The sequence below is a fragment of the Castor canadensis genome, chromosome 1, assembly GCF_047511655.1.
Source record: "Castor canadensis chromosome 1, mCasCan1.hap1v2, whole genome shotgun sequence".
Taxonomy (NCBI): Eukaryota; Metazoa; Chordata; class Mammalia; order Rodentia; family Castoridae; genus Castor; species Castor canadensis.
The window spans coordinates 31,788,118-31,809,502 of NC_133386.1; the positions used below are offsets into that span (position 1 = coordinate 31,788,118).

General features: G+C 38.6%; 1 protein-coding gene across 4 annotated transcripts in view; it reads right to left on the bottom strand.

Annotated features, from left to right (window-relative positions):
- The window catches only part of Enpp3 (ectonucleotide pyrophosphatase/phosphodiesterase 3), a 122,370-nt gene that overhangs the window by 80,696 nt on the left and 20,289 nt on the right, over nt 1–21,385 (bottom strand). For all 4 annotated transcript variants that reach the window (XM_074074522.1, XM_074074511.1, XM_074074517.1 and 1 more), the window contains exons 7-11: nt 9,692–9,771; nt 7,605–7,724; nt 7,090–7,199; nt 5,369–5,434; nt 4,605–4,677 (exon numbers count right to left, since the gene is read on the bottom strand). In XM_074074522.1, coding sequence (XP_073930623.1) covers nt 4,605–4,677; nt 5,369–5,434; nt 7,090–7,199; nt 7,605–7,724; nt 9,692–9,771 — 449 coding nt within the window. The remainder of the gene's footprint in view (nt 1–4,604; nt 4,678–5,368; nt 5,435–7,089; nt 7,200–7,604; nt 7,725–9,691; nt 9,772–21,385) is intronic.

Below are 21,385 nucleotides of genomic sequence, written 5' to 3' on the forward strand. Positions count from 1 at the left end.
CCCAGGCACACTGAGAACCCCTCCTCATCTGTCCTTTCCCATACCCTGGCACACTGCGATCAATGGGAGTCCATTGCTGTATGGAATCATGCATGTACACATCTGCCTCTCAGGTCAACAGGAGCTCCTATGGAAGAGATCAAACCACCTGACTCATCAGACTAACCCTGGAGTCTTTCCTTACACTCTGTAGAAGGAAAGACTGAGTAGCTTTGGGGCTGGAAAGATAAGGAACAAAGGTAGAATGTTTACAGCTGTGGGGCTAACTAAGTTTGGGTTAGATAATCTGTTAGAAAATCCATTTGCCTAGCATGCGCAAGACCCTGGGTTTGATCCCCAGCATGGGACAGTGGGGAGAAAAGAAAGCAAACTCTGCTTCTTCACATGGAATCATGAGCATTCACTTCCACAGTACAACCAATCCCTGTATACTGAGTCCACTGAGAGTTTCTGCTTTGGATCCATAAGTCCCTTTATAAAATTGAATTCAAGGCTGCAGTGGAGCCAGCAGGCTGGAAGCTGTACATAGCATTGCTATAAATCTGCCTTTTGGAAGGTACGGGATCCTTCCTGACACATTCTCCCTCAACACGCTCTTCCGCAGTGCAGATCTTCAGGACTCTGAATTCCTCCACCGTGTGCATCAGCATTACCAACATTTAGTCAACCTGCTCTGAATTTCCTTTTCTGAACTAACTTTTTCTTGCCAACTTTTCATTCTATCTAATATTCCTTTGTTAGTAATGAATAGCAGCTGAATCTTACTCAAGTGTGGGGGCCATTATTTAAAGCGACTCGTGTCCAATTAGGACATTCTATGACTACTGCATCTTCAATACTAGATAATCATTAGAATAAATTTGTCTTTAAGAAGTTCCTAGCTAATAGGTATAGGCAAGAACTTTCTCAATGGAACCTCAGCAGATCAGCAACTAAGAGATAGCACAGACAAATGGGACTTCATAAAACTAAAAAGCTTCTGCTCATCAAAAGAAATGGTCTCTAAACTGAAGAGAACACCCACAGAGTGGGAGAAAATATTTGCCAACTATACATCAGACAAAGGACTGATAACCAGAATATATAGGGAACTTAAAAAACTAAATTCTCCCAAATTAATGAACCAATAAAGAAATGGGCATGTGAACTAAACAGAACTTACTCAAAAGAAGAAATTCAAGTGGCCAAAAAACACATGAAAAAATGCTCACCATCTCTAGCAATAAAGGAAATGCAAATTAAAACCACACTAAGATTCCACCTCATCCCTGTTAGAATAGCCATCATCAAAAACGCCACCAACAACAGGTGTTGGTGAGGATGTGGGGGGGAAAAAAGAACTCTCTTACACTACTGGTGGGAATGTAAACTAGTACAACCACTCTGGAAAAAAATTTGGAGGCTACTTAAAAAACTAAACATTGATCTACCATATGATCCAGCAATCCCACTCTTGGGGATATACCCAAAAGACTGTGACACAGGTTACTCCAGAGGCACCTGCACACCCATGTTTATTGCAGCACTATTCACAATAGCCAAGTTATGGAAACAGTCAAGATGCCCCACCACTGACAAATGGATTAAGAAAATGTGGTATCTATACACAATGGAATTTTATGCAGCCATGAAGAAGAACAAAACATTATCATTTGCGGGTAAATGGATGGAATTGGAGAACATCTTTCTGAATGAGGTTAACCTGGCTCAAAAGACCAAAAATCGTATGTTCTTCCTCATATTCGGGCATTAGATCAAGGGCAAACACAACAAGGGGACTGGACTTTGATCACATGATAAAGCGAGAGCACACAAGGGAGATATGAGGATAGGTAAAACACCCAAAAAACTAAATAGCATTTGTTGCCCTCAATGCAGAGAAACTAAAGCAGATACTTTAAAGCAACTGAGGCCAATAGGAGAAGGGGACCAGGAACTAGAGAAAAGGTTAGTTGGAGAAGAATTAACTTAGAAGATAACACACATGTATAGGAAATCAATGCGAGTCAACTCCCTGTATAGCTATCCTTATCTCAACTAGCAAAAACCCTTGGTCCTTCCTATTATTGCTTATACTCTCTCTTCAACAAAATTAGATATAAGGGCAGAATAGTTTCTGCTGGGTAGTGAGGGGTAAGGGGGGAGTAAGGGGAGGAGGGGAGTAAGGAAGGGAGTGGGAGGAAGGGGGGAGAAATGACCCAAACATTGTATGCACATATGAATAAAATAAAAATTAAAAAAAAAAAGAAGTTCCTGGCTAAGCATGGTGGTGCACACTTGACATCCAGCTGTTAGGGGACTGAGGCAGGAGGATCTTGTGTTCGAGGCCAGTCTGGGCTACATAGTGAGACTGTCTCAAAAACCAAAATGTTCCTGGCTTCACTGTAGTTCAAGTGCCTCTCCCACCATCCAGATCCTAACACCCTAATATCCCCATTTCATTTCATAAATCCTCTCAGGTATTCCATGTCACAATAATCTTCCCATGTAAGCATTATTTGAGCAATCAAATTTTTAGCAATTAAAATTTTTTAACCTTAAAGTCTTTCTTTAACAAAAGAAGGTAGTGCACATTAACTCATTGTTTCCTTTATTGTGCAAGTCACAAACACCTCAAAGACATAATGAGCACCTTCCTGAAACTCATCCCCCTGAAGAGGCCTTAGTAATGTAATGTCAGGGGGACCACCATTGTTACCTGCTGGCTATGACAGAAACCTGTTATCTCTGTCTCCTAAGTGAATCTCAAATGTGTCATCTTTCATGCATGATGGTTACCAAATATAAGTGTAAGTCACTAGTGACTAGTAAGTCACTGCTGCCTCTTTTCTGGAATGTTGCAGAGACTGAGTCATTGTTTCCCATTTTCTGTCACTTTCCTCACATACAAGGAAGATGATCTCTAAATTCACATGGGTCTGGTCACTTCACTTTCCCATCCACAATGTCTCCATGCTTCCCACTGTACTTTTTATGGCCTGCAAAGACCTGCATGAGTCCATGATGGCCTCCTTCTCTAAGCTTCCTTTTGGTGCTCTCTCCTGGTTCCCAGTGCTCCAGACATCAATAGGAGGCAATGCTCACACAGCACTTTGAATAGCATTCAGCACAGAGTAGCACACAATAAGGGTTAGCTGGTATTTTTTTATTTTCACTATTATCATGGTGTCTGTTTGTCAACTCATCTAGCCATTTACCTGTGCATTTGCTTGTCTTATGTGCTATTGTAATATGCTCAGATGCTTTTTCAATCAGTGCATTTGTAAATTCTGATTCCTTTTGGTCACTCGGAGGAGACCCTCCTAACCAGCCCCAAGTCCCATCCCATCTCAGACTGGATTAGGATGTTGTCATAGACTTCTCCAGGCACTCAGAGCTCTTCCTTTGCAGCACTTTGCAAAATTGTACTGAAAATTTATTTGGGTGCTAAACTAGAGCACTGCAAAGGGAAGAAGGAGGAATGAAAGGGTGCCTAACTTTTAGTCAGCTGTAGAGGCCAAATAAATGGAGACAGAGGGTCTCTTCTCAAGAACAGATAGCAGTTAAAATAGAAAAGAAGGAATAGTGGATATATTTTAGATAGTCACTGAGCTATTTGCCCTTAGAGAATAAATGTAAAATTCTGTCATGCAGAGTAGAGTGGTATTGGAATACAGAAGAGTCCCACAGGCTTAACAGTGGTGAGGACCTCGTATTAGGATCCATTTTGGTTTAATAGGAAGGGAGAAATATGACTGATAAGTAACAAAGGCATGTTTCCAGAATAAATATGCATGCATTCCAACAGAGGACAACTGCTAAATGAGTTTCCATTGGATGGGGAGAGTCATCTGATTCCAGGGAGCTTCTTCAGCCTTACATTTTACCCAAGCTTCAGTGGAGTTTGGAAGAAAGAATGGCTTCCTTACTGAAATCAGTACTTATGGACTAAATTTGTGTGGTAAAATCGTAACAGAGTGGACTAGATAATGAAGAAATTTGTATCAGGGGCCACTCCAATGATAAAGGAGGCCTAAGAGAGGAATAATTCTGCCTGAGGTAATAGCATATTAAGTCCGCTTACACAGAACTTATGAATGCAACCATGTATGGTAGGAAGACAGCTGATGGTAGGTAGACAGCTGGACAATAGACCTGCAGGTGACTTAGGTTGAAACGGCTACATCAACATGCTGAACTGGCACATGACATGCAGTTGCTAACCTTGAAGTGTTCATTATATAAAATAGCAGTGACATGTCAAAGTCTTCAATAAATTTTTATCAAGAGTCAAAATGTGGTTAACAAGGCAGTTATCCTTCTAGAATTCAAACTATTTTATGGTTAAAAAGGCAGAGATCTCTTTTAGACTTTTAATTATTTTGATCTTCTCATGTATTTTATCAAATACACTTGTGCATGGTAGAAGTGAAAGAATATAAGGCTGGGAACGAGGTTCAAGTGGTAGAGTACCTGCCTTGCAAGTGCAAAACCCTGAATTCAAACCCCACTACCACCAAAACCAAAAACAGCAACAACAAAAAAAGAGAAATGAAAGAATACTGTTCTATTTTGTGAGTGAAGGCTACATGATTTTCCATTTGTTTAAAAAACAAAAAACTTACTCTGGCACTGACTGGTCCACTTGAATGTCCTGCAGAATCAGGCTCTTCCACATATATGGTATAAAAATGTGGTCTAGGGGTAAAATTGAAACAGAGAAAGACATAATAACTTGGGGTAAACCTCTAGGCTGGATTTCGTGGATTTTGAACTTACTGGTCTTTGCTCTCATTCTTCCTGGCCTTCTCTTTGTTGAGGCCAAAGGTTACACTTGACCCTAGCAGAGATAGGTCTCCTAACAGGAAGTAAGTAAGACCTGTCCAGATATAATCATTGGTATTCTTCAGTTGTGAAATCTCCTTTGCTCTTGCAGTATGACCACTCTTAGTATGCCCAACTGTTTATATTTCCTGGATTCTGCCTCTTTTCTGACTCTGTTCTACTACATCTACTTCTTTTTTAGACATCTGTTTTCTGATGTACTGTTTACTGCACTCTTTCAGGATGCTCTGACTCCAGCCTGTTTCCATGGCCTTGTGCCAATGCCTCTGACTCCTGGAATTTGACCTCAGAAGCAAGGGTCAGACCTGCCCCATATCTTACTCTTGTGATATTTCCTTCCCTCTCCAGCACTGGCTCTGTCTCTATTGTTGATAGTGTCAACTATATCCTAAACAGAACCAGTTTCAAGGCATAATTTTAAAAAGTGCCCATTGAAGGGCAATGCTGAGTTTTTTCAAAAATGGCCATGACAATAAGGAAAGAATTCCAATTTTTACCCAAATATATCACACTATGCCTGTACTTCTTTTACCCTAGGTATTACCTTTCAGCTTTGGGCAGGTCCAGCCATTGTAACAATGTAGAGACCCTTTTTTCATATGGAACAGCACTGCAAAAAAAGAAATAATTTTTAATAATTAATTAAATAAAATAGAATCCTATTAGATTACTCCTGGGGAAGATAGGTTAACATCTTCAGATATTCATTTTGTGACCCTATTTGATCAAAATACTGAAAAGACTCAGTATACTAAAAGGGTCCCTGTTTTCAGTATTCGTATACAAATATACTTCCAGCACTGTATATTAAATATATATTGCTTTATTTTTTCCTTTCCCTTCTCTCCTTCCATGTTCTCTAACTAAAATAAAAGGTCATTGATTGTCATCCATTACATTTATCTTTATTCATCTATGCATTTAGGTAGATCAATAGTTAGATAGATAATAGATAGATAGATGAGAGATAGATAGGCAGATAGATGATAGGTAGATAGATAGATAATTATCTACTGCTAGACACTATTTGTTCATTTAAAACAGAACGTATCAATGAGCAAACCAAAGATTACATTTCATTGGAAGAGTTAATAATGAGCAATAGTCCTAATCCTCAATTCAATGGTGTATTAAAACATGATAAATGTTACAGAAAAAAAAAAAAGCCAGAGTAAGGGTCCTCAAGAAACTGGTATAAGGGTGCTTTGAAATTCTAAATCTTAGTGTTTGAGGGAAGTTGATATTGAAAAGGTAATTTTTGAGCAACAGTCTGAAAGATGTGAATGAGTGGGCGTTTAGGTCTATGGAGGGAATCACCTCAGACAAAGGGCGCAGCTGAAGAAAAGGCCCTACAGAGGAGGCAAGTCTGGTAGGTTGCCCTCAACGGTTGGAGTGAGCACTGGGGTATAGACGGACAGCATGTCTGAGAGGTAGGGGACAGTGGTGTCATCTCACTTGGGGCCTCATAGGATTTTTCTCTGACTAACATAAGAAGCCACTGAAACCTGTGGTGTAAAACGGTGCCTCTGGTGACATCTCTTTTAGGGTTGCTCTTACAAGTTTTCTTGGAGTAGGGCAGATAGGCACATTAGAAGGAACTGGCAAGCAGGATCTGATTGTAGTAGATGAAAGAGGCACCATTCCAAATGTTTTTTCTAGGAACGCAAGCTTGTGCTGCATCAGCAGCCTCTGGAGACATCTCTTTCAGCACTGCTCTCATACGCACTCTTAGAATAAGATGCATTAGAAACAGTATGGAGAGTGTGCATACTGGAAACCACTGAAAATTTTGGTGCAAAAAAAAAAGTGCCAGAATTTGACTTGCATTTCAATGGAATCCACTGGCTGATGGGATGAGACTAGGTTATCCCGGGCAAGCAACAAAGAGATGTGGAAAGAGGCAAGTATAGTAACACAGGCAAGAGATGAACACTCAAACCACAGTGGTAAGGCCAGAGGAAGTACATTCTCAGACCGTGTCCTTTGTCAATTAGAGCCAAAACAGTTTGCTGACAGACTAAATGGGGGATATAAGAGAGAAGAATCAATGACTCCCCAAGATTGTGGGCTCAAACAATCTTGAATATAATTTTATTCAAAATTAAGCCCAAAAGGAGGAATGAGGTTAGCTCAGTGGTAAAGTGTGTGTTTATAATGTCTGTGGCCCTGGGTTCAATCTCCCCACACTAAAAAAAGAAGAAAACAGACCAAGATTTTTTTTAAAAGTCCTACTTATTCCTCCTAGATGGGACCTTGCTTCATTACCTGCTGTAATTCATGTAGATAGAAGGAAAGGAGCTGTTGATATCCACATCGGATCCTGGCCAATAGTATGAAGCAGCTTTTAAACCTTGATACATTGCTGTCAGCCAAATCTGCAAGAAGAGAAAACTTGGGCTAAGTGAAAGTTAGTAGGAAAAGAGGCCAATTAATTTGGGTATAGATGGCACAACTTACTAGAAACAATTTTAATTGAGAAATTTTTTATGAAACTAAAATTTATCTTTGCAGCAGTAAAAATACATAATTATTCAAATATCTACCTCAAAACTTAAAAATTTAGTAAGGCAGTAAGAAATAAGTTCATTTTTTAAACATAAGATCATTTGAATGAGCAATCATAAATGTCTAAAACTTCAAATTATAATAATGAATAGTGGGGAGCATGTTCACACCCACAGCCCTGGGAAAGCAGGTGGATAACATGCAGGAAAAACTGATCCATTGTCACACAGGGAGACAGACATTACTGTGGATGCCACAAGTAGAATGCTACATACTGGTTGTCCCTGCCACCAGGCTGGATTATTTTTCTCTGCTGAGGAAAGTGAAAAATTCCTGTTGAGATTTACATCATACATATTATTGTCAATGATGCCATGTGATTCTGGATACAAGCCCTAAAATATAAATTTCAGAAAAGATTAAGATAAAATATTAGTAAAATGTATATTTAAGTTAAAATAACAAGATCTATATATCATATTTAGGAAAGATGTCAGTATAAAACATCTTGGATCTGAACCTAAGTGTCAGGATTTTTTTTTTCTAGTTCTACCATGTCTGAAGCAACAAATGAATGACTTTAGGTAGATGGTTTGGGGTGATGGTATTATTACAACTTTTATGTGCTTAGTAACGGTTAAGAAAATTTCCTAAATTATAATACTAATTAACACTAATTACATTAGCAATAATGAAAAGAAATTTACTCTTTAGAAGCTTTTATGTTTCAAATGTCCTGGCTAAATAGGATTAAAGTGGGTTGCCAACACTTTAGCAGGAGTCTTTCCTTTTCATCCACCCATCATCATTAATTCAATCATTCATTCAATCCAATCATATATTCATGTAATCATTCCACACATTTTCGGTGAGTGCCTATTATATATTATGCATTTGTAATTACTTTTAGATAGATTTGGGGGGAGTCATCATTTTGGAACATTATATATGTATATATATGTGTATATATATATGACATGAATGCATATAAATAGTATATTGATGGTTGTTATGTGTAATCTTCTATTTATATATACATATGTGTATTGTGTATATTATGCATGACTATTCATGTATGCATATACACATATGGTCAATTATTCATGATAGCTACAACCTTTAAATTATGATGAACACTGACTTAATAGCCACTGAACTATTGTCCCTAGGGAAAATACAGCCTTATGCTCCTGAGGGCCCCTGGTCCAAACATTCTTATGAATTGATCATTACATTACTTTGTTTATGTCTGAGGAAAGTTACCTTATTTAATATAAATTATCGGTTCATTCTATGTAATTCATTTCTGAACAAAGTTTACCTAACGTATTTTTTCGCTAAGGCAACTCCCAGCCTTAGAACACTAGATGTTAGCACTTTGCTTCGGCCATGTTGAACAGCCACCAGTAAAAGCACAAATGTGAAAGGCACGGCATTAAAAAGATCACAAATTGCAAAAATTACACTTGTTCACAGTAAAACAAGAGGCAAAGTGTCACCTTGTTATTCCTCAATCAGGAATTGTGCATTAGACAACTCAAAACTATTTTGCTGTGTTTTTGAGGTCCACAAAAGACCACAAACACACTACATTTACAGATTTAGAGTTATAAATAAATTTTATCAAATATGGACTGCAAATAATGAGGATATACACACATACAATTACTTAGGGGTTAATAATTAAATATGTTCCGTAAACTTCTAAATGCAAAGTACTAAAGACATAAGCATCCTTTGATGATAAAGGCTGACTCAGAAGGTGCTCCCCACACCCCCAGCCCTCGAAGAGTTCTTACGACACTCTATATCTGTAAGTCTGACATAGCGTAGCTTTCCTTTGAGTTCATTTTAACAATTCTACCTATATCTTTTCATACATTAAGAATTCCCTGGCTTTAGTTAATTTATCTAAAAAGATAAAGATGTAGCGAGTATGAAATAATTTATAAAACAAGTGTTTGTTAAGTTAAATGTCATGAAAAGACTAGCAAAGGACAAAATTTCCCACATCCAAGTAGTTGTCCTCTTATATTGCCTGTTATTCTCTGCTGACCCTCAGTTAAGTAAGAGACAACGAAAAAGCCACAGGGGATTGCTTTTTCTTAGTCATGGAGCTTACTCTGGCCTCTCACAAAGGTGAATTAGTGCAAGACACTCATTCATATTTAATGCCTCACATACTCCATTAGCCTCCTATTGAGCTAGGCCTTCCTAGTTTGAATTAAGCCATGACTTGTCACCACATGTACTTGTGACATCTGTGGTCGGAACTTGGCCAATTCTTCCTAGGCATATCTGCCTGATGTAGTGTGTTTCTTGTCGGTGGCCTGTCAGTCCTCCCTCTGGGCCAAGCACTTACCGTGACAATAGTATAATGATTTGGGAAGGTTTTGGTAGGATACATAGCTCTCATGTATTTTGAATGAATTCCACATGTTTCTGTAAAAAAAATATGGTGAGAAATTAGAAAGTATGGTGAGAAAACCTAATATATGTTATATTTTGCAAGGGCCCATGGTTTCTGTTGCAACAGTTTGGCTCTGCCAATTGAGCCACCAAAGCACCCACAGATAAGACACAAACAAGTGATCTTGTCTGTTATAATAAAACTTCACTGATGGACACTAAGATTCAAATTTTGTATAATCTCTAATATTATAAGATAGATTTTTTTAAACCTACCAGCTGATAGTTCCTATCTGTAAAGTATCCAATTATCACAAAATCAACACAACTGAACAGGAAGAGGGAATAATCTGATTACAGCGTGATATATACTGATCTGAAGTACAAGGTGAAACCCCCTTGGTCTATCAACATACACTTCAAAAAACGAAGAGCAGGAAAGTAAAATAGGTCTTTTCTGAGACTGGGTGCCAGTGGAAGAGGGGATGAACATAAGGAAAGGGTGAATATGGGGGGACTGTACAACTTGTGCAACCACTTAAGCCCATGCCACAGAGAAATGTTATCAAAATGAGCCAACTTTACTGCTTATTATTTTCAACACAGCTGCCTTTTGATCTGTGAAATTTCCTGTAATCTATTTTTCACAAAGTAGTCATTAATTTTGCTTTCATTGTTCTGTTGTTTTTAATCTGTGCAATAACCCTATTTAAGGAGGTCAGATCTCTGGGAGTACATTGTTGTTTCCTTTACAACAGTGTAGGACAAGAAAGTTTCCATACAAAAATCCCATTGCTTCTAATTCTAGAGAAAAACTTTTCCATTAGATTCCATTTAGGTTAAAACAAAAACTGAAATTGTTGGCCAAAATATAACAAGCTCTGCAGCTGGAAACAATGAATGCTTCCCCAAATGGGCACGTTGGTCTCCTGCCCAGCCTCATTCATGTTTCCAATATGAGACCAGAATTTCCTCCTTAAGAATCTTTAGGAACCCCACATTAAGACCACGACATATATTCTTCTAGTGGGAACCAGGGAGGTGTAGGAAAGGGAGCTCAAAAAATCTGCATTTTAAACAAGCACTCCAGGTGCTTCTTTTTTTATTTATTAGCATATAATACTTGTACAGGGGATACAAATATTGTGATATTTACATACGTGTTTACAATATGTCTTAGCTAGCTTTACCTTCTCCATCATTCTCCCTCTTCCCAACCCCCATCTTCTTAGAACAATTTCAGCAAGTTTCATTCTTCCATTTTCATATATGAATACAAAATTCACCACCATATTCACCCTCATTCACCTTTCCATATGCCCTCCCCCACCCCCCCTTTTTTTTTTATTCATATGTGCATACAATGCTTGGGTCATTTCTCCCCCCTGTCCCCACCCCCTTTCTCTCCCCCCTACCCCCTCGCTAACCAGCAGAAACTATTTTGCCTTTATCTCTAATTTTGTTGAAGAGAGAATATAAGCAATAATAGGAAGGAACAAGGGTTTTTGCTAGTCGAGTAAGGATAGCTATACAGGGAGTTGACTCACATTAATTTCCTGTGCGTGTGTGTTACCTTCTAGGTTAATTCTTTTTGATCTAACCTTTTCTCTAGTTCCTGGTCCCCTTCTCCTATTGGCCTCAGTTGCTTTAAAGTATCTGCTTTACAATAAAGGAAATGCAAATTAAAACCACACTAAGATTCCACCTCACCCCTGTTAGAATAGCCATCATTAGCAACACCACCAACAACAGGTGTTGGCAAGGATGTGGGGAAAAAGGAACCCTCTTACACTGTTGGTGGGAATGTAAACTAGTACAACCACTCTGGAAAAAAATTTGGAGGCTACTTAAAAAGCTAAACATTGATCTACCATTTGACCCAGCAACACCACTCTTGGGGATATACCCAAAAGACTGTGACACAGGTTACTCCAGAGGCACCTGCACACCCATGTTGATTGCGGCACTATTCACAATAGCCAAGTTATGGAAGCAGCCAAGATGCCCCACCACTGACGAATGGATTAAGAAAATGTGGTATCTATACACAATGGAATTTTATGCAGCCATGAAGAAGAACGAAATGTTATCATTCGCTGGTAAATGGATGGAATTGGAGAACATCATTCTGAATGAGGTTAGCCTGGCCCAAAAGACCAAAAATCATATGTTCTCCCTCATATGTGGACATTAGATCAAGGGCAAACACAACAAGGGGATTGGATTTTGAGCACATGATAAAAGCGAGAGCACACAAGGGAGGGGTGAGGATAGGTAAGACACCTAAAAAAACTAGCTCGCATTTGTTGCCCTTAACGCAGAGAAACTAAAGCAGATACCTTAAAAGCAACTGAGGCCAATAGGAAAAGGGGACCAGGAACTAGAGAAAAGGTTAGATCAAAAAGAATTAACCTAGAAGGTAACACCCACGCACAGGAAATCAATGTGAGTCAATGCCCTGTATAGCTATCCTTATCTCAACCAGCAAAAACCCTTGTTCCTTCCTATTATTGCTTATACTCGCTCTACAACAAAATTAGAAATAAGGACAAAATAGTTTCTGCTAGGTATTGAGGGGGTGGGTGGGAGAGGAAGGGGGCAGAGTGGGTGGTAAGGGAGGGGGGGGGGGCAGGAGGGAGAAATGACCCAAGCCTTGTATGCACATATGAATAATAAAATTAAAAAAAATAATAAAGTATCTGCTTTAGTTTCTCTGCATTAAGGGCAACAAATGCTATCTAGTTTTTTAGGTGTCTTACTTACCCTCATACCTCCCTTGTGTGCTCTCGCTTTATCATGTGATCAAAGTCCAATCCCCTTGTTGTGTTTGCCCTTGATCTAATGTCCACATATGAGGGAGAACATATGATTTTTGGTCTTTTGGGCCAGGCTAATATCACTCATAATGATGTTCTCCAATTCCATCCATTTACCAGCAAATGATAACATTTCATTCTTCTTCATGGCTGCATAAAATTCCATTGTGTATAGATACCACATTTTCTTAATCCACTCGTCAGTAGTGGGGCATCTTGGCTGTTTCCATAACTTGGCTATTGTGAATAGTGCATGCCCTCCCCCCTTCCCACTGGTTCCTGCCCCAAGAAAAAAATCTATTTTACTTTCCTGCCCTTCATTTTTTTAAGTGTATATTGATAGTCCAAGTGGGTCTCACTTTGGTACTTCAGGTCTCTATTACTGTGCTTTAATCAAATTCCCCTCCCCTCACCCATTACTTACTCATACTCTATCACCAGGATCCCCTAATATTCAATAACTAACAGTACAGTACATTATAATATATTCATATATAGATGGGTTATTTCTCTAACATTTTCTTTCCCTCTCCTTCTCCTATAGTCCCCTCAGACACACTCACTATTTTGTTCTTTCTCTCTCACTATATGTATGTGTGTGTTTGTGTGTATATATGTATGATCATATATACACTTAACTTACAGGTCTAACTTCCACATATGAGGGAAAACATGCAACCTTTGATTTTTTAAGGTTGGCTTACTTTGCTTAACATGAAGTTCTCCAATTCCATGCATTTACCTGCAAACAATACAGTTTCATTCTTCTTTATGGCTGAATAAAACCCCATTGTCTGTACATACCATATTTTCTTAATCCATTTATCAGCCATGGGACATCTGGGCTGCCTCTAAAGCTTGCTATTATAAGTAGTGCTGGAATGAAGATGGGTGTGCAAGTGGTTCTACCCAGATGCTTCTCAAACTCAAACTTAAGTTTTAGTACTGCTCTTGGACTTGACTCATAAGGCTTAATTTTAAATTAAAATACCCTTTTTCTTTTTAAAAAGCATTCATGAATAATTCTTGTCTTCAGATCAGGAAGACATTTTTTAAGTTGTTAAGAAGTCATATGATAAGAAAATAAAATGATATATGATCTGCTTACATAATTAAAAAAATTTAAGTGGGAGAAAAATGTCATATAATGAGCAGAGAAATAAAACCAGTTTCTATTTTTATTTCTTTGAAACATGGGTGGGAAATCCAAATTCCTAAATGCCTAAAGTCACAGAGCATAAAATAAAAGGTAAGTAAGCTGCCAGCATTGTGAAAACATGACATCACCCTAGTTATAATGTCTTGAATGGTACACCTGTTCACTTTTCTACAGGCATAGGCTGCTATTTTGTATCACCTGCTTTTGAACCTGGTTACTGAAGAACAGACCACAGAAAACATGGTCTTCTACCATTATTTCTTCCACATCTTAATCTAAATTATGACCAAGTAGATACTTCTAGGAAGACATAATAAACAAATAATAATGAATGGCTGCTTCTACAGAGGAAAAGTAAGAAGATTAGGGAAGAGGTTCATTTGTTTATTTTAGCTATATACCCTTTAATATTGCACTAAAATATTTACCATGTGCATAAATTACTTCTAGAAAACTATTTTTTAAAAAGAATTCAAGTATGATATATTTGATACAATATAACAACCACTGTAAATGCCACAATGTACCCCCACCCAACACAACAATAAAAAAGAACTAAAAAAACGTAAAATAGAACCTTTTGTCTGATTATTAATTGGATGAAAGGATAACTGTGTTCTTAAACTAATAATGAGAATGTGTTGGATTATCACAGCATGTATATGAGTTATGCAAGTGACAGCAATGTCTTAAGGATTGGCCAGGAGGGATATGGAGTGCACTACCAAATGGCACCTACGTTACAGTATAGCTGCATAGTGAGTGATACTTGAAATAAATTTAGATTATTTGGAAATGTACATTACAAACATTAGAACAAAACCTAAATTAAAATTATGTATACCTGCCTTGCAAAACAAAGAAAATACTAAAAAGAAGCAATCTAAAAATATAAATGGGGTAAGCATATGTAACTAGACTTACAGGAAATATAAGAAAGGGAAGGAGACTAAATGTATGAGTAGATACAACAGCCAAAGAATGTGCAGATCAAAGCTACGATGTAGTCTTTATGAAATTCCTATAACTATTGACCTAATGAAATGAATTTAAGGTATTTGAGGTATTCCTGCAAATTGAAAACACAGCAACTGCTCAGAATTCTTAGGCTCCAAATAGCTACTTTTCATATTTCACATATTTGGTACCCTCCTAGATAGACTATGTGCTTGATCTGTGTCATTTCCAGCACTCAATGAAGTCAATAATAAGCTGTGCAGAGGCTCTCATTATCCCAGTAGTTACAAGAATGTATACAAGCCCTTGGCATACAGCAAAGAAAAAATAAAAGAAGACTGACAGGAGTGATGCTCGCAGTATGGCAGAAAAGGAAGAGCTGGATTCTTCTTCCAACCACTGACACAACCATTTACCAGCAACACATGGTTCAATTCCCTTTGTGAGAGGCTCCTGCAAACCATAAGTGTGAAACCAGCCACAGCAAAACTGGTAGGAAAATTGGAAACATCTCTTTGCCCGAATTCTCACTTTTAGCATAGTGTCATATGATCTGGAGGGAACTCCCAGTTCCCAGCTTTTCTTCAAGAAGGGAAAGAATTGGACTTGATATCTACCTTTTTTTTTTTGGCAGGACTGGGATTTGAACTCGGGGTTTCATATTTGCAAAGCAAGCACTCTATAGCTTGAGCCACACCTCCAGTCCATTTTGCTCTGGTTACTTTGGAGATGGGGTATTTTCAAGTATTTGCCTAGGTTGGCCTTGAACTGTGATCCTCCCTATCTCAGCTAGGATTACAGAAGTGAGCCACCAACACCCACCTAGTCTAGGTATTTGATACCCAACTTTTCTAGCTGCTATCCAAAATATCTCATCTCTGTTGGAGAGTTGGTGTAACCCAGCAAACACAGAGCTCCTGGGATATACAGAGAACAAAAATGTGGTTTGAACTAGCATATAGACATTTAGCACAGCTTCTCTCTCTGATTCAGCTCAGGGTTAGGGGATAATACACCCCAGCCCCCAACTTCTCCCTGGGAAAGGAAACAGTCAGACCACATGTCCAATGTTCCATTGTTTCCAGAAGTTTCCTAACTGTCTGACTTCTGTCTGGCCTGCTTTGCAGCACTAATAGCACTCAGGATACTTCAGTTGTCTCAGGACCAGTGAGAACAAAGACAATGGTGTGGTCTAGCATACTAACTACCATTCCCTACCCACTTCCCTGGCTCATCACAAAGAACACACTTGGTCTCCCAAGAGACCCACTTATCCCTGGGGACAGAAAGAACTAGACAGTGCGTCCAACAATTCTACTTTTCTGGTGACTGCTTGAGGAACCAGCTTCAGTCCTGCATATCTCAGGGCATTAATAGGTCCTTACATATTCTAGACACTTCAGGGACTCCCAAGAACAAAGAAAGAAGGTTGGGTTACCGTGAAGTTTTGAAAGGACTTGAGAATCTTTGCCCAAGCTGACTGATGGGAGTTTTTCTTACACAAGGCTACTCCATGAAGACTAAGACAGACAAGAACCAACACAGAAAATAAAGACAAAAGAAGAAACAAGGAAACATGTTCAAAACAAAAGTAAGAGAAATCTTCAGAAGCTTACCCTAATGAAGCAGAAAAGTCTGATCTACCTAACAGACAATTAAACATAACTATCATAAAGATGCTTGCATGTGCAGAATGAGAACTTCATGAGGGACAAACAACACTGAAAAAAGTACCAAATGACAACCATGGAACAGAAGAATGCAGTAACTTCACTGAAAATATCCCTAGAAAAGTTTAAATGCAGACTACCTCAAGAAGAAATGATCAGCAAATTCAAAGACATGTCATTGGAAATCATTTGAAAAGAAGAGCAAATCTGTAAAAGAATGAAAAGAAGCAAGTAAAAATGAGCAGATTTATGGCACACCATCAAATGGATTGACACGGGATTTTCAGAAGGAGAAAAGAAACAGGAGAAACCAGAAAGTTTGTTCAAAGACACAATGCCTGAAAACTCCCAAATCTAGAAAAGAAAACGAACACCTACTTCCAAGAAGTACAGAGATCCCTGAAAGACATGAAATTAAAGAAATCCATGCAATACACTTACAATCAAATTATCAAAAGACAAAGAGAGAATTTCGTAAATAGCAGGGAAGAGTGACTCAGAACATATAAGGAAACCTCCACAAGACTATAAACAGATTCTGTTTTTCAGAAGAAACTGAAAACAAGATATTTTAAATTTTAACTTATACTTTAGTTATAGTTATTTTTAATACTTTCATCTTTTAGCTTTTATACTAGACTAAAACTGAAATTAAAAGTGATTTACCTACCACCCTTACAATAATAAAGCATTCTGCATTTCTCTATAAGTTTATTTTTACCAGTTTTACAGTTTCGTATGTGGTTTTGGTTGTTATCTGAGAACATTTCTCTCTCTCTCCCCCCCACCCTTTTCTCCTCCCTCCCACACCTTTCTTTTCTTTGTCCTTCTTTGTTTTGTTACTGGAATTTGAACTCAGGGTCTTGCAATTGCTAGGCAGATGCTCTACCACCTAAGTCACACCCTAAGCTCCTCTTTAAAAATATCTTGAAACAGTTGAAAATGAAAACACAACACAGTAAACTTAGAGAGTACAAAATAACAATACTAAGAAGGAAGTTTATAATAATAAGTGCCTATATTTAAAAAAGGAATTGAGTTGACTGTGGTGATACAAACCTGTAATCCCTGTACTCAGGAGGCCACAGCACAGGGATCACAATCTCAAACCATCCTGGATTACATAGTGAACCACTGTCTCAAAAAGGCAAAGCAAAAAGGTTTGCAAATAAACAACTTAACTTTACACTTTGAGAAACTGAAAAGCTAAAACCAAACCGCACCCAAAATTAGCAGAAGGCAGGAAACAATAGAGATTAGAGAAGAAATAAAAAAGAGGATAGTAGAAAAAAGACCAACAAAATTAAGACTTTGTTTTGAAAAGATAAGCAAAATTGTAAAACTAACTGGGTAAAAAAAAAAAAACAGTAAGACTCAAGTCAATAAAATCAGAAAGAGAATACAATACAGCTGACACTTCAGAAATAAAACAGAGCCTGAGACTAAGGTGAACTAACGCATGCCAAGGAACAGGATGATGTAGCAGAATGGAGCGATCCTAGAAACATACAACCTACCAGGACTGAAGTAGGTCTATTACCAGTAAGGAGATTGAATCCGTAATCAAAAACCTCCCAACAAAGAAAAGCCAGGACCAGAGGGCTCCACTGTCAAATGCTACCAAACACTTAAAAAATCATAGCCAAACCGGGCATGGTGGCACGTGCCTGCAATCCAGGACTTGGGAAGCCAAGGCAGGAGGGTCACGTGTTAGAGGCCAGCTGAGGCTACATAATGAGATCTTATCTCAAAAACCAAAACAAACAAAAAGAACTAATGCTAATTCTTCAAAACTTCAGAGAAGACATAAACAAAGGAAAGACATCTGTGTTCACAGGCTGGAAAACTTACCACTAAAATGTTCATACTATCTGAAACGATCCGATTCAATGTAATCCCTATCAAAGTCACAATGGTATTTGTTAAAGAAATAGAAAAAAATTCTAAAATTCACATGGAACTACAAAAGACTTCAAATAGCCAAAACAATCTAGAAAAGGAATAAAACTGGACGCATCCTTATTTTAAAACATGTTACAAAGCAACATTAATTAAAATAATATGGCACTGACATAAAGACACACAAACTGATGAAACGAAATAGAGAGCCCAGAAATAAATCTATGCATATATGCTCAACTGATTTTCAACAGTGACCAAGAATACACAATGGAAAAAGGACAGCCTTTCTAACAAAATATTAGAAAACTGGACATTCACTTGCAGAAGGATGCACTTGAACCCTTATACATTACATATAAATAACAATTCATTTTGGTGTTAAATATTTAAATGTAAGCCCTAAAGCTGTGAAACTCCTACAAGGAAACAGGGAAATCTTTATGACATTGATTTTGGCAAAGATTTCATGGATAAGACACCAAGTGCACAGGCAATACAAGTAAAAGTGGATAAGTGGGGCTACATCAAACTAAAAAGCTGCTGCAGAGCAAAGAAATGGCCAAGAGAGTGCAAAGGCCACCTACGGAATGAGGTACATTGCAAAGAAATGGCCAAGAGAGTGCAAAGGCCACCTACGGAATGAGGTACATTGCAAACCATGTATCTGATGAGGGTTAATATTCAAAATGCATGAGGAATCCCTACAACTCAACATCAGTAAACTAATAACCTGGTTAATATTGGCTAAGAACTTGAGTAGGCATTCCTCTGATGAAGGCCATGACCAACAGGTATGTCACTGCCACTGCAAATCTGCAATGAGATATCATTTCACATCTGTTCAAATACTTATAAAAATGGGCCAGACACAGTGATTCACACCTGTAATTCCAGATACTCTGGAGGTAGATAACATGAGGATCACAGTTTAAGGCCACCCTGGTCAATAAGTTAGCAAGACACTCATTTCAACAAACAAGCCAGGTAGGGTGGTACATAGCTATAATACCAGCTATATGGCAGGCATAGGTACAAGAATGAAGGTCTGAAGTATGCCAGGGAAAAAAGCACAAGAACCTACCTGAAAAAAATAACTAAAACAAAAAGGGCTGGTACTAGATGCTTGGCTCAGTACAGCATCAGGTAGAGTGTCTACCTAGCAAGTGTGAGACTCTGAATTCAAACTCCAGTACCACCAAAATAAAATGAAAACAGATGTTGATGAGAACATGGAGAAATTGGGATTCTGTTCACAGTTAGTGTGAATGAAAAATGGTGCAGCTGCTAAGGAAAGCAGTATGGAAACTCCTTAAAAACTTAAAAATAGAACTACCGAATGACTAAAATAACTAAAATCAGGATCCCAAAGTGGTATCAGCACTCCCCATGCTTATCGCAATACTATTTGCCATGGCTTGATGAGGAAATAAACTAATGTCTATTGACGGGTGAATGGACGGCATAATAACAGTGTGGTATATATACACAATGGAGTATAGTATTCAGCCTTAAAAAAGAAATCCTGTAATGTGTGTCAACATGGGCATACCTTATATGAGATATTATGCTATATGAAATAAGCCAGTCACAGAACCCAAAATACTGCATGAGCCCATCTATATTAAGTATCAAAAATAGTCAAAATCATGGAAGCCAAACAGAACAGTGATTTCCAGGGGCTGGGCAGAGTGTGGGATTGTTAAACAATGTGCATGAAACTTCAGTTATGTAAAGGAGTGTGCTTTACGGTCTGCTGTGAGCATGGGTCCTACAGACAGCACTGTATCCTATTCTTAACATCCTAAGGGGTGCATCTTGTAGCAAGTGTTGTTATCATGGTAAATCAGAGGGCAGGGAGCAAGTTGCTCCTGTCCCCAACCCAGCCTTCCTGACTCTGCTCCCAGCCTCATCTCTACTGTCTCCTGCTACTTCTAGCCTTGATTTAGCCCCAGTATTTCACCTCAGTTTCCAGGAAGGTGGCTTCTAACTCAGGCCAGGTCTCTTCTCTCTCTGCTATTTTCTGCTGTCACCCACACCAAGACAAGATAACATTCTCGCCTCCTTCCAGTGTGACTCTGAGAGCCATGTCCCCATCTATCCGTCAGTGGTTATGGTTATGACTAGCTGCTCTGGATTTCAGTTCATGCTCAGTTTCCACAAACACAACCACAACCAGGTCCAACCTGGCCAGCTTGATGTGTCACAGAGAGGGGGCCTCAGACTTCCTTAGCAATGAGGCCTGCTGTCACACAGCTCATCTCAAGGGGACCATGATCCTAATCCTGCTTTACCACAACTAGCCTAATGATTCTTGTGTGTGTGTGTGTGCATCTGTTTTGGGGACAGTACTGGGGTTGGAACTCAGGGCCTCACGCTTGCTAGGCAGACACTCTTATCACTTGAGCCACTCCACCAGCCCTTTGCCACATCTATTCTTAACTGGGTTCCGTAGAAACTAACGGAGAGGTGAGTTTGCCTTCACAGACTTAGATTATGACATCTTTACACACTTGAGGAACAAGGTGATGTCTGAAGGATCAAAATGTATTTCAAGCATCAGAACCCACAAAGCTTTCAATAGCCAAATTTTTCATTGATGTTATTTCCAATCCTCAATGGGATGACAGAACCAAACAATTCCAATGGAAGAGGGTTTTAGTTCAGCCTGGCTAGCTAAGCATCCTTTTGAGCATAGCATTTGGTATCTGTATTATGAAGATAAATTTAGAGAATGAAATAGAAACTGAGAGATGTTAGTAATTTTCCAGGCCAAAGTAACTCAGCAGTAAGTGGCAAGTCCTCAGGGAGTGAGGGCAAAGCTAAAAACACAATGTGCTTCACGGTGCAGGAAGAAGCAGACTATCTTTCTACAAATATTGCATATTAGAGCTGGAGTTAACAGAAGAAATCATTAGACCAGATATGGTGGCTCATACCTGTAATCCTAGCTATCTAGGAGGCAGAGATCAGGAAGATCTCAGTTTGAGGCCAACCTGGGTAAAAATCCCCATCGAAACAAACAAGTCAGGTATGGTGGTACATCCCTATGATCCCAGCTATGTGGGAGACACAAGTAGGAAGATGTCAGTGTAAGGCTAGCCCCAAACAAAAAGTGGGGAGGTGGTGGGGGAAGGGCCTAGGAG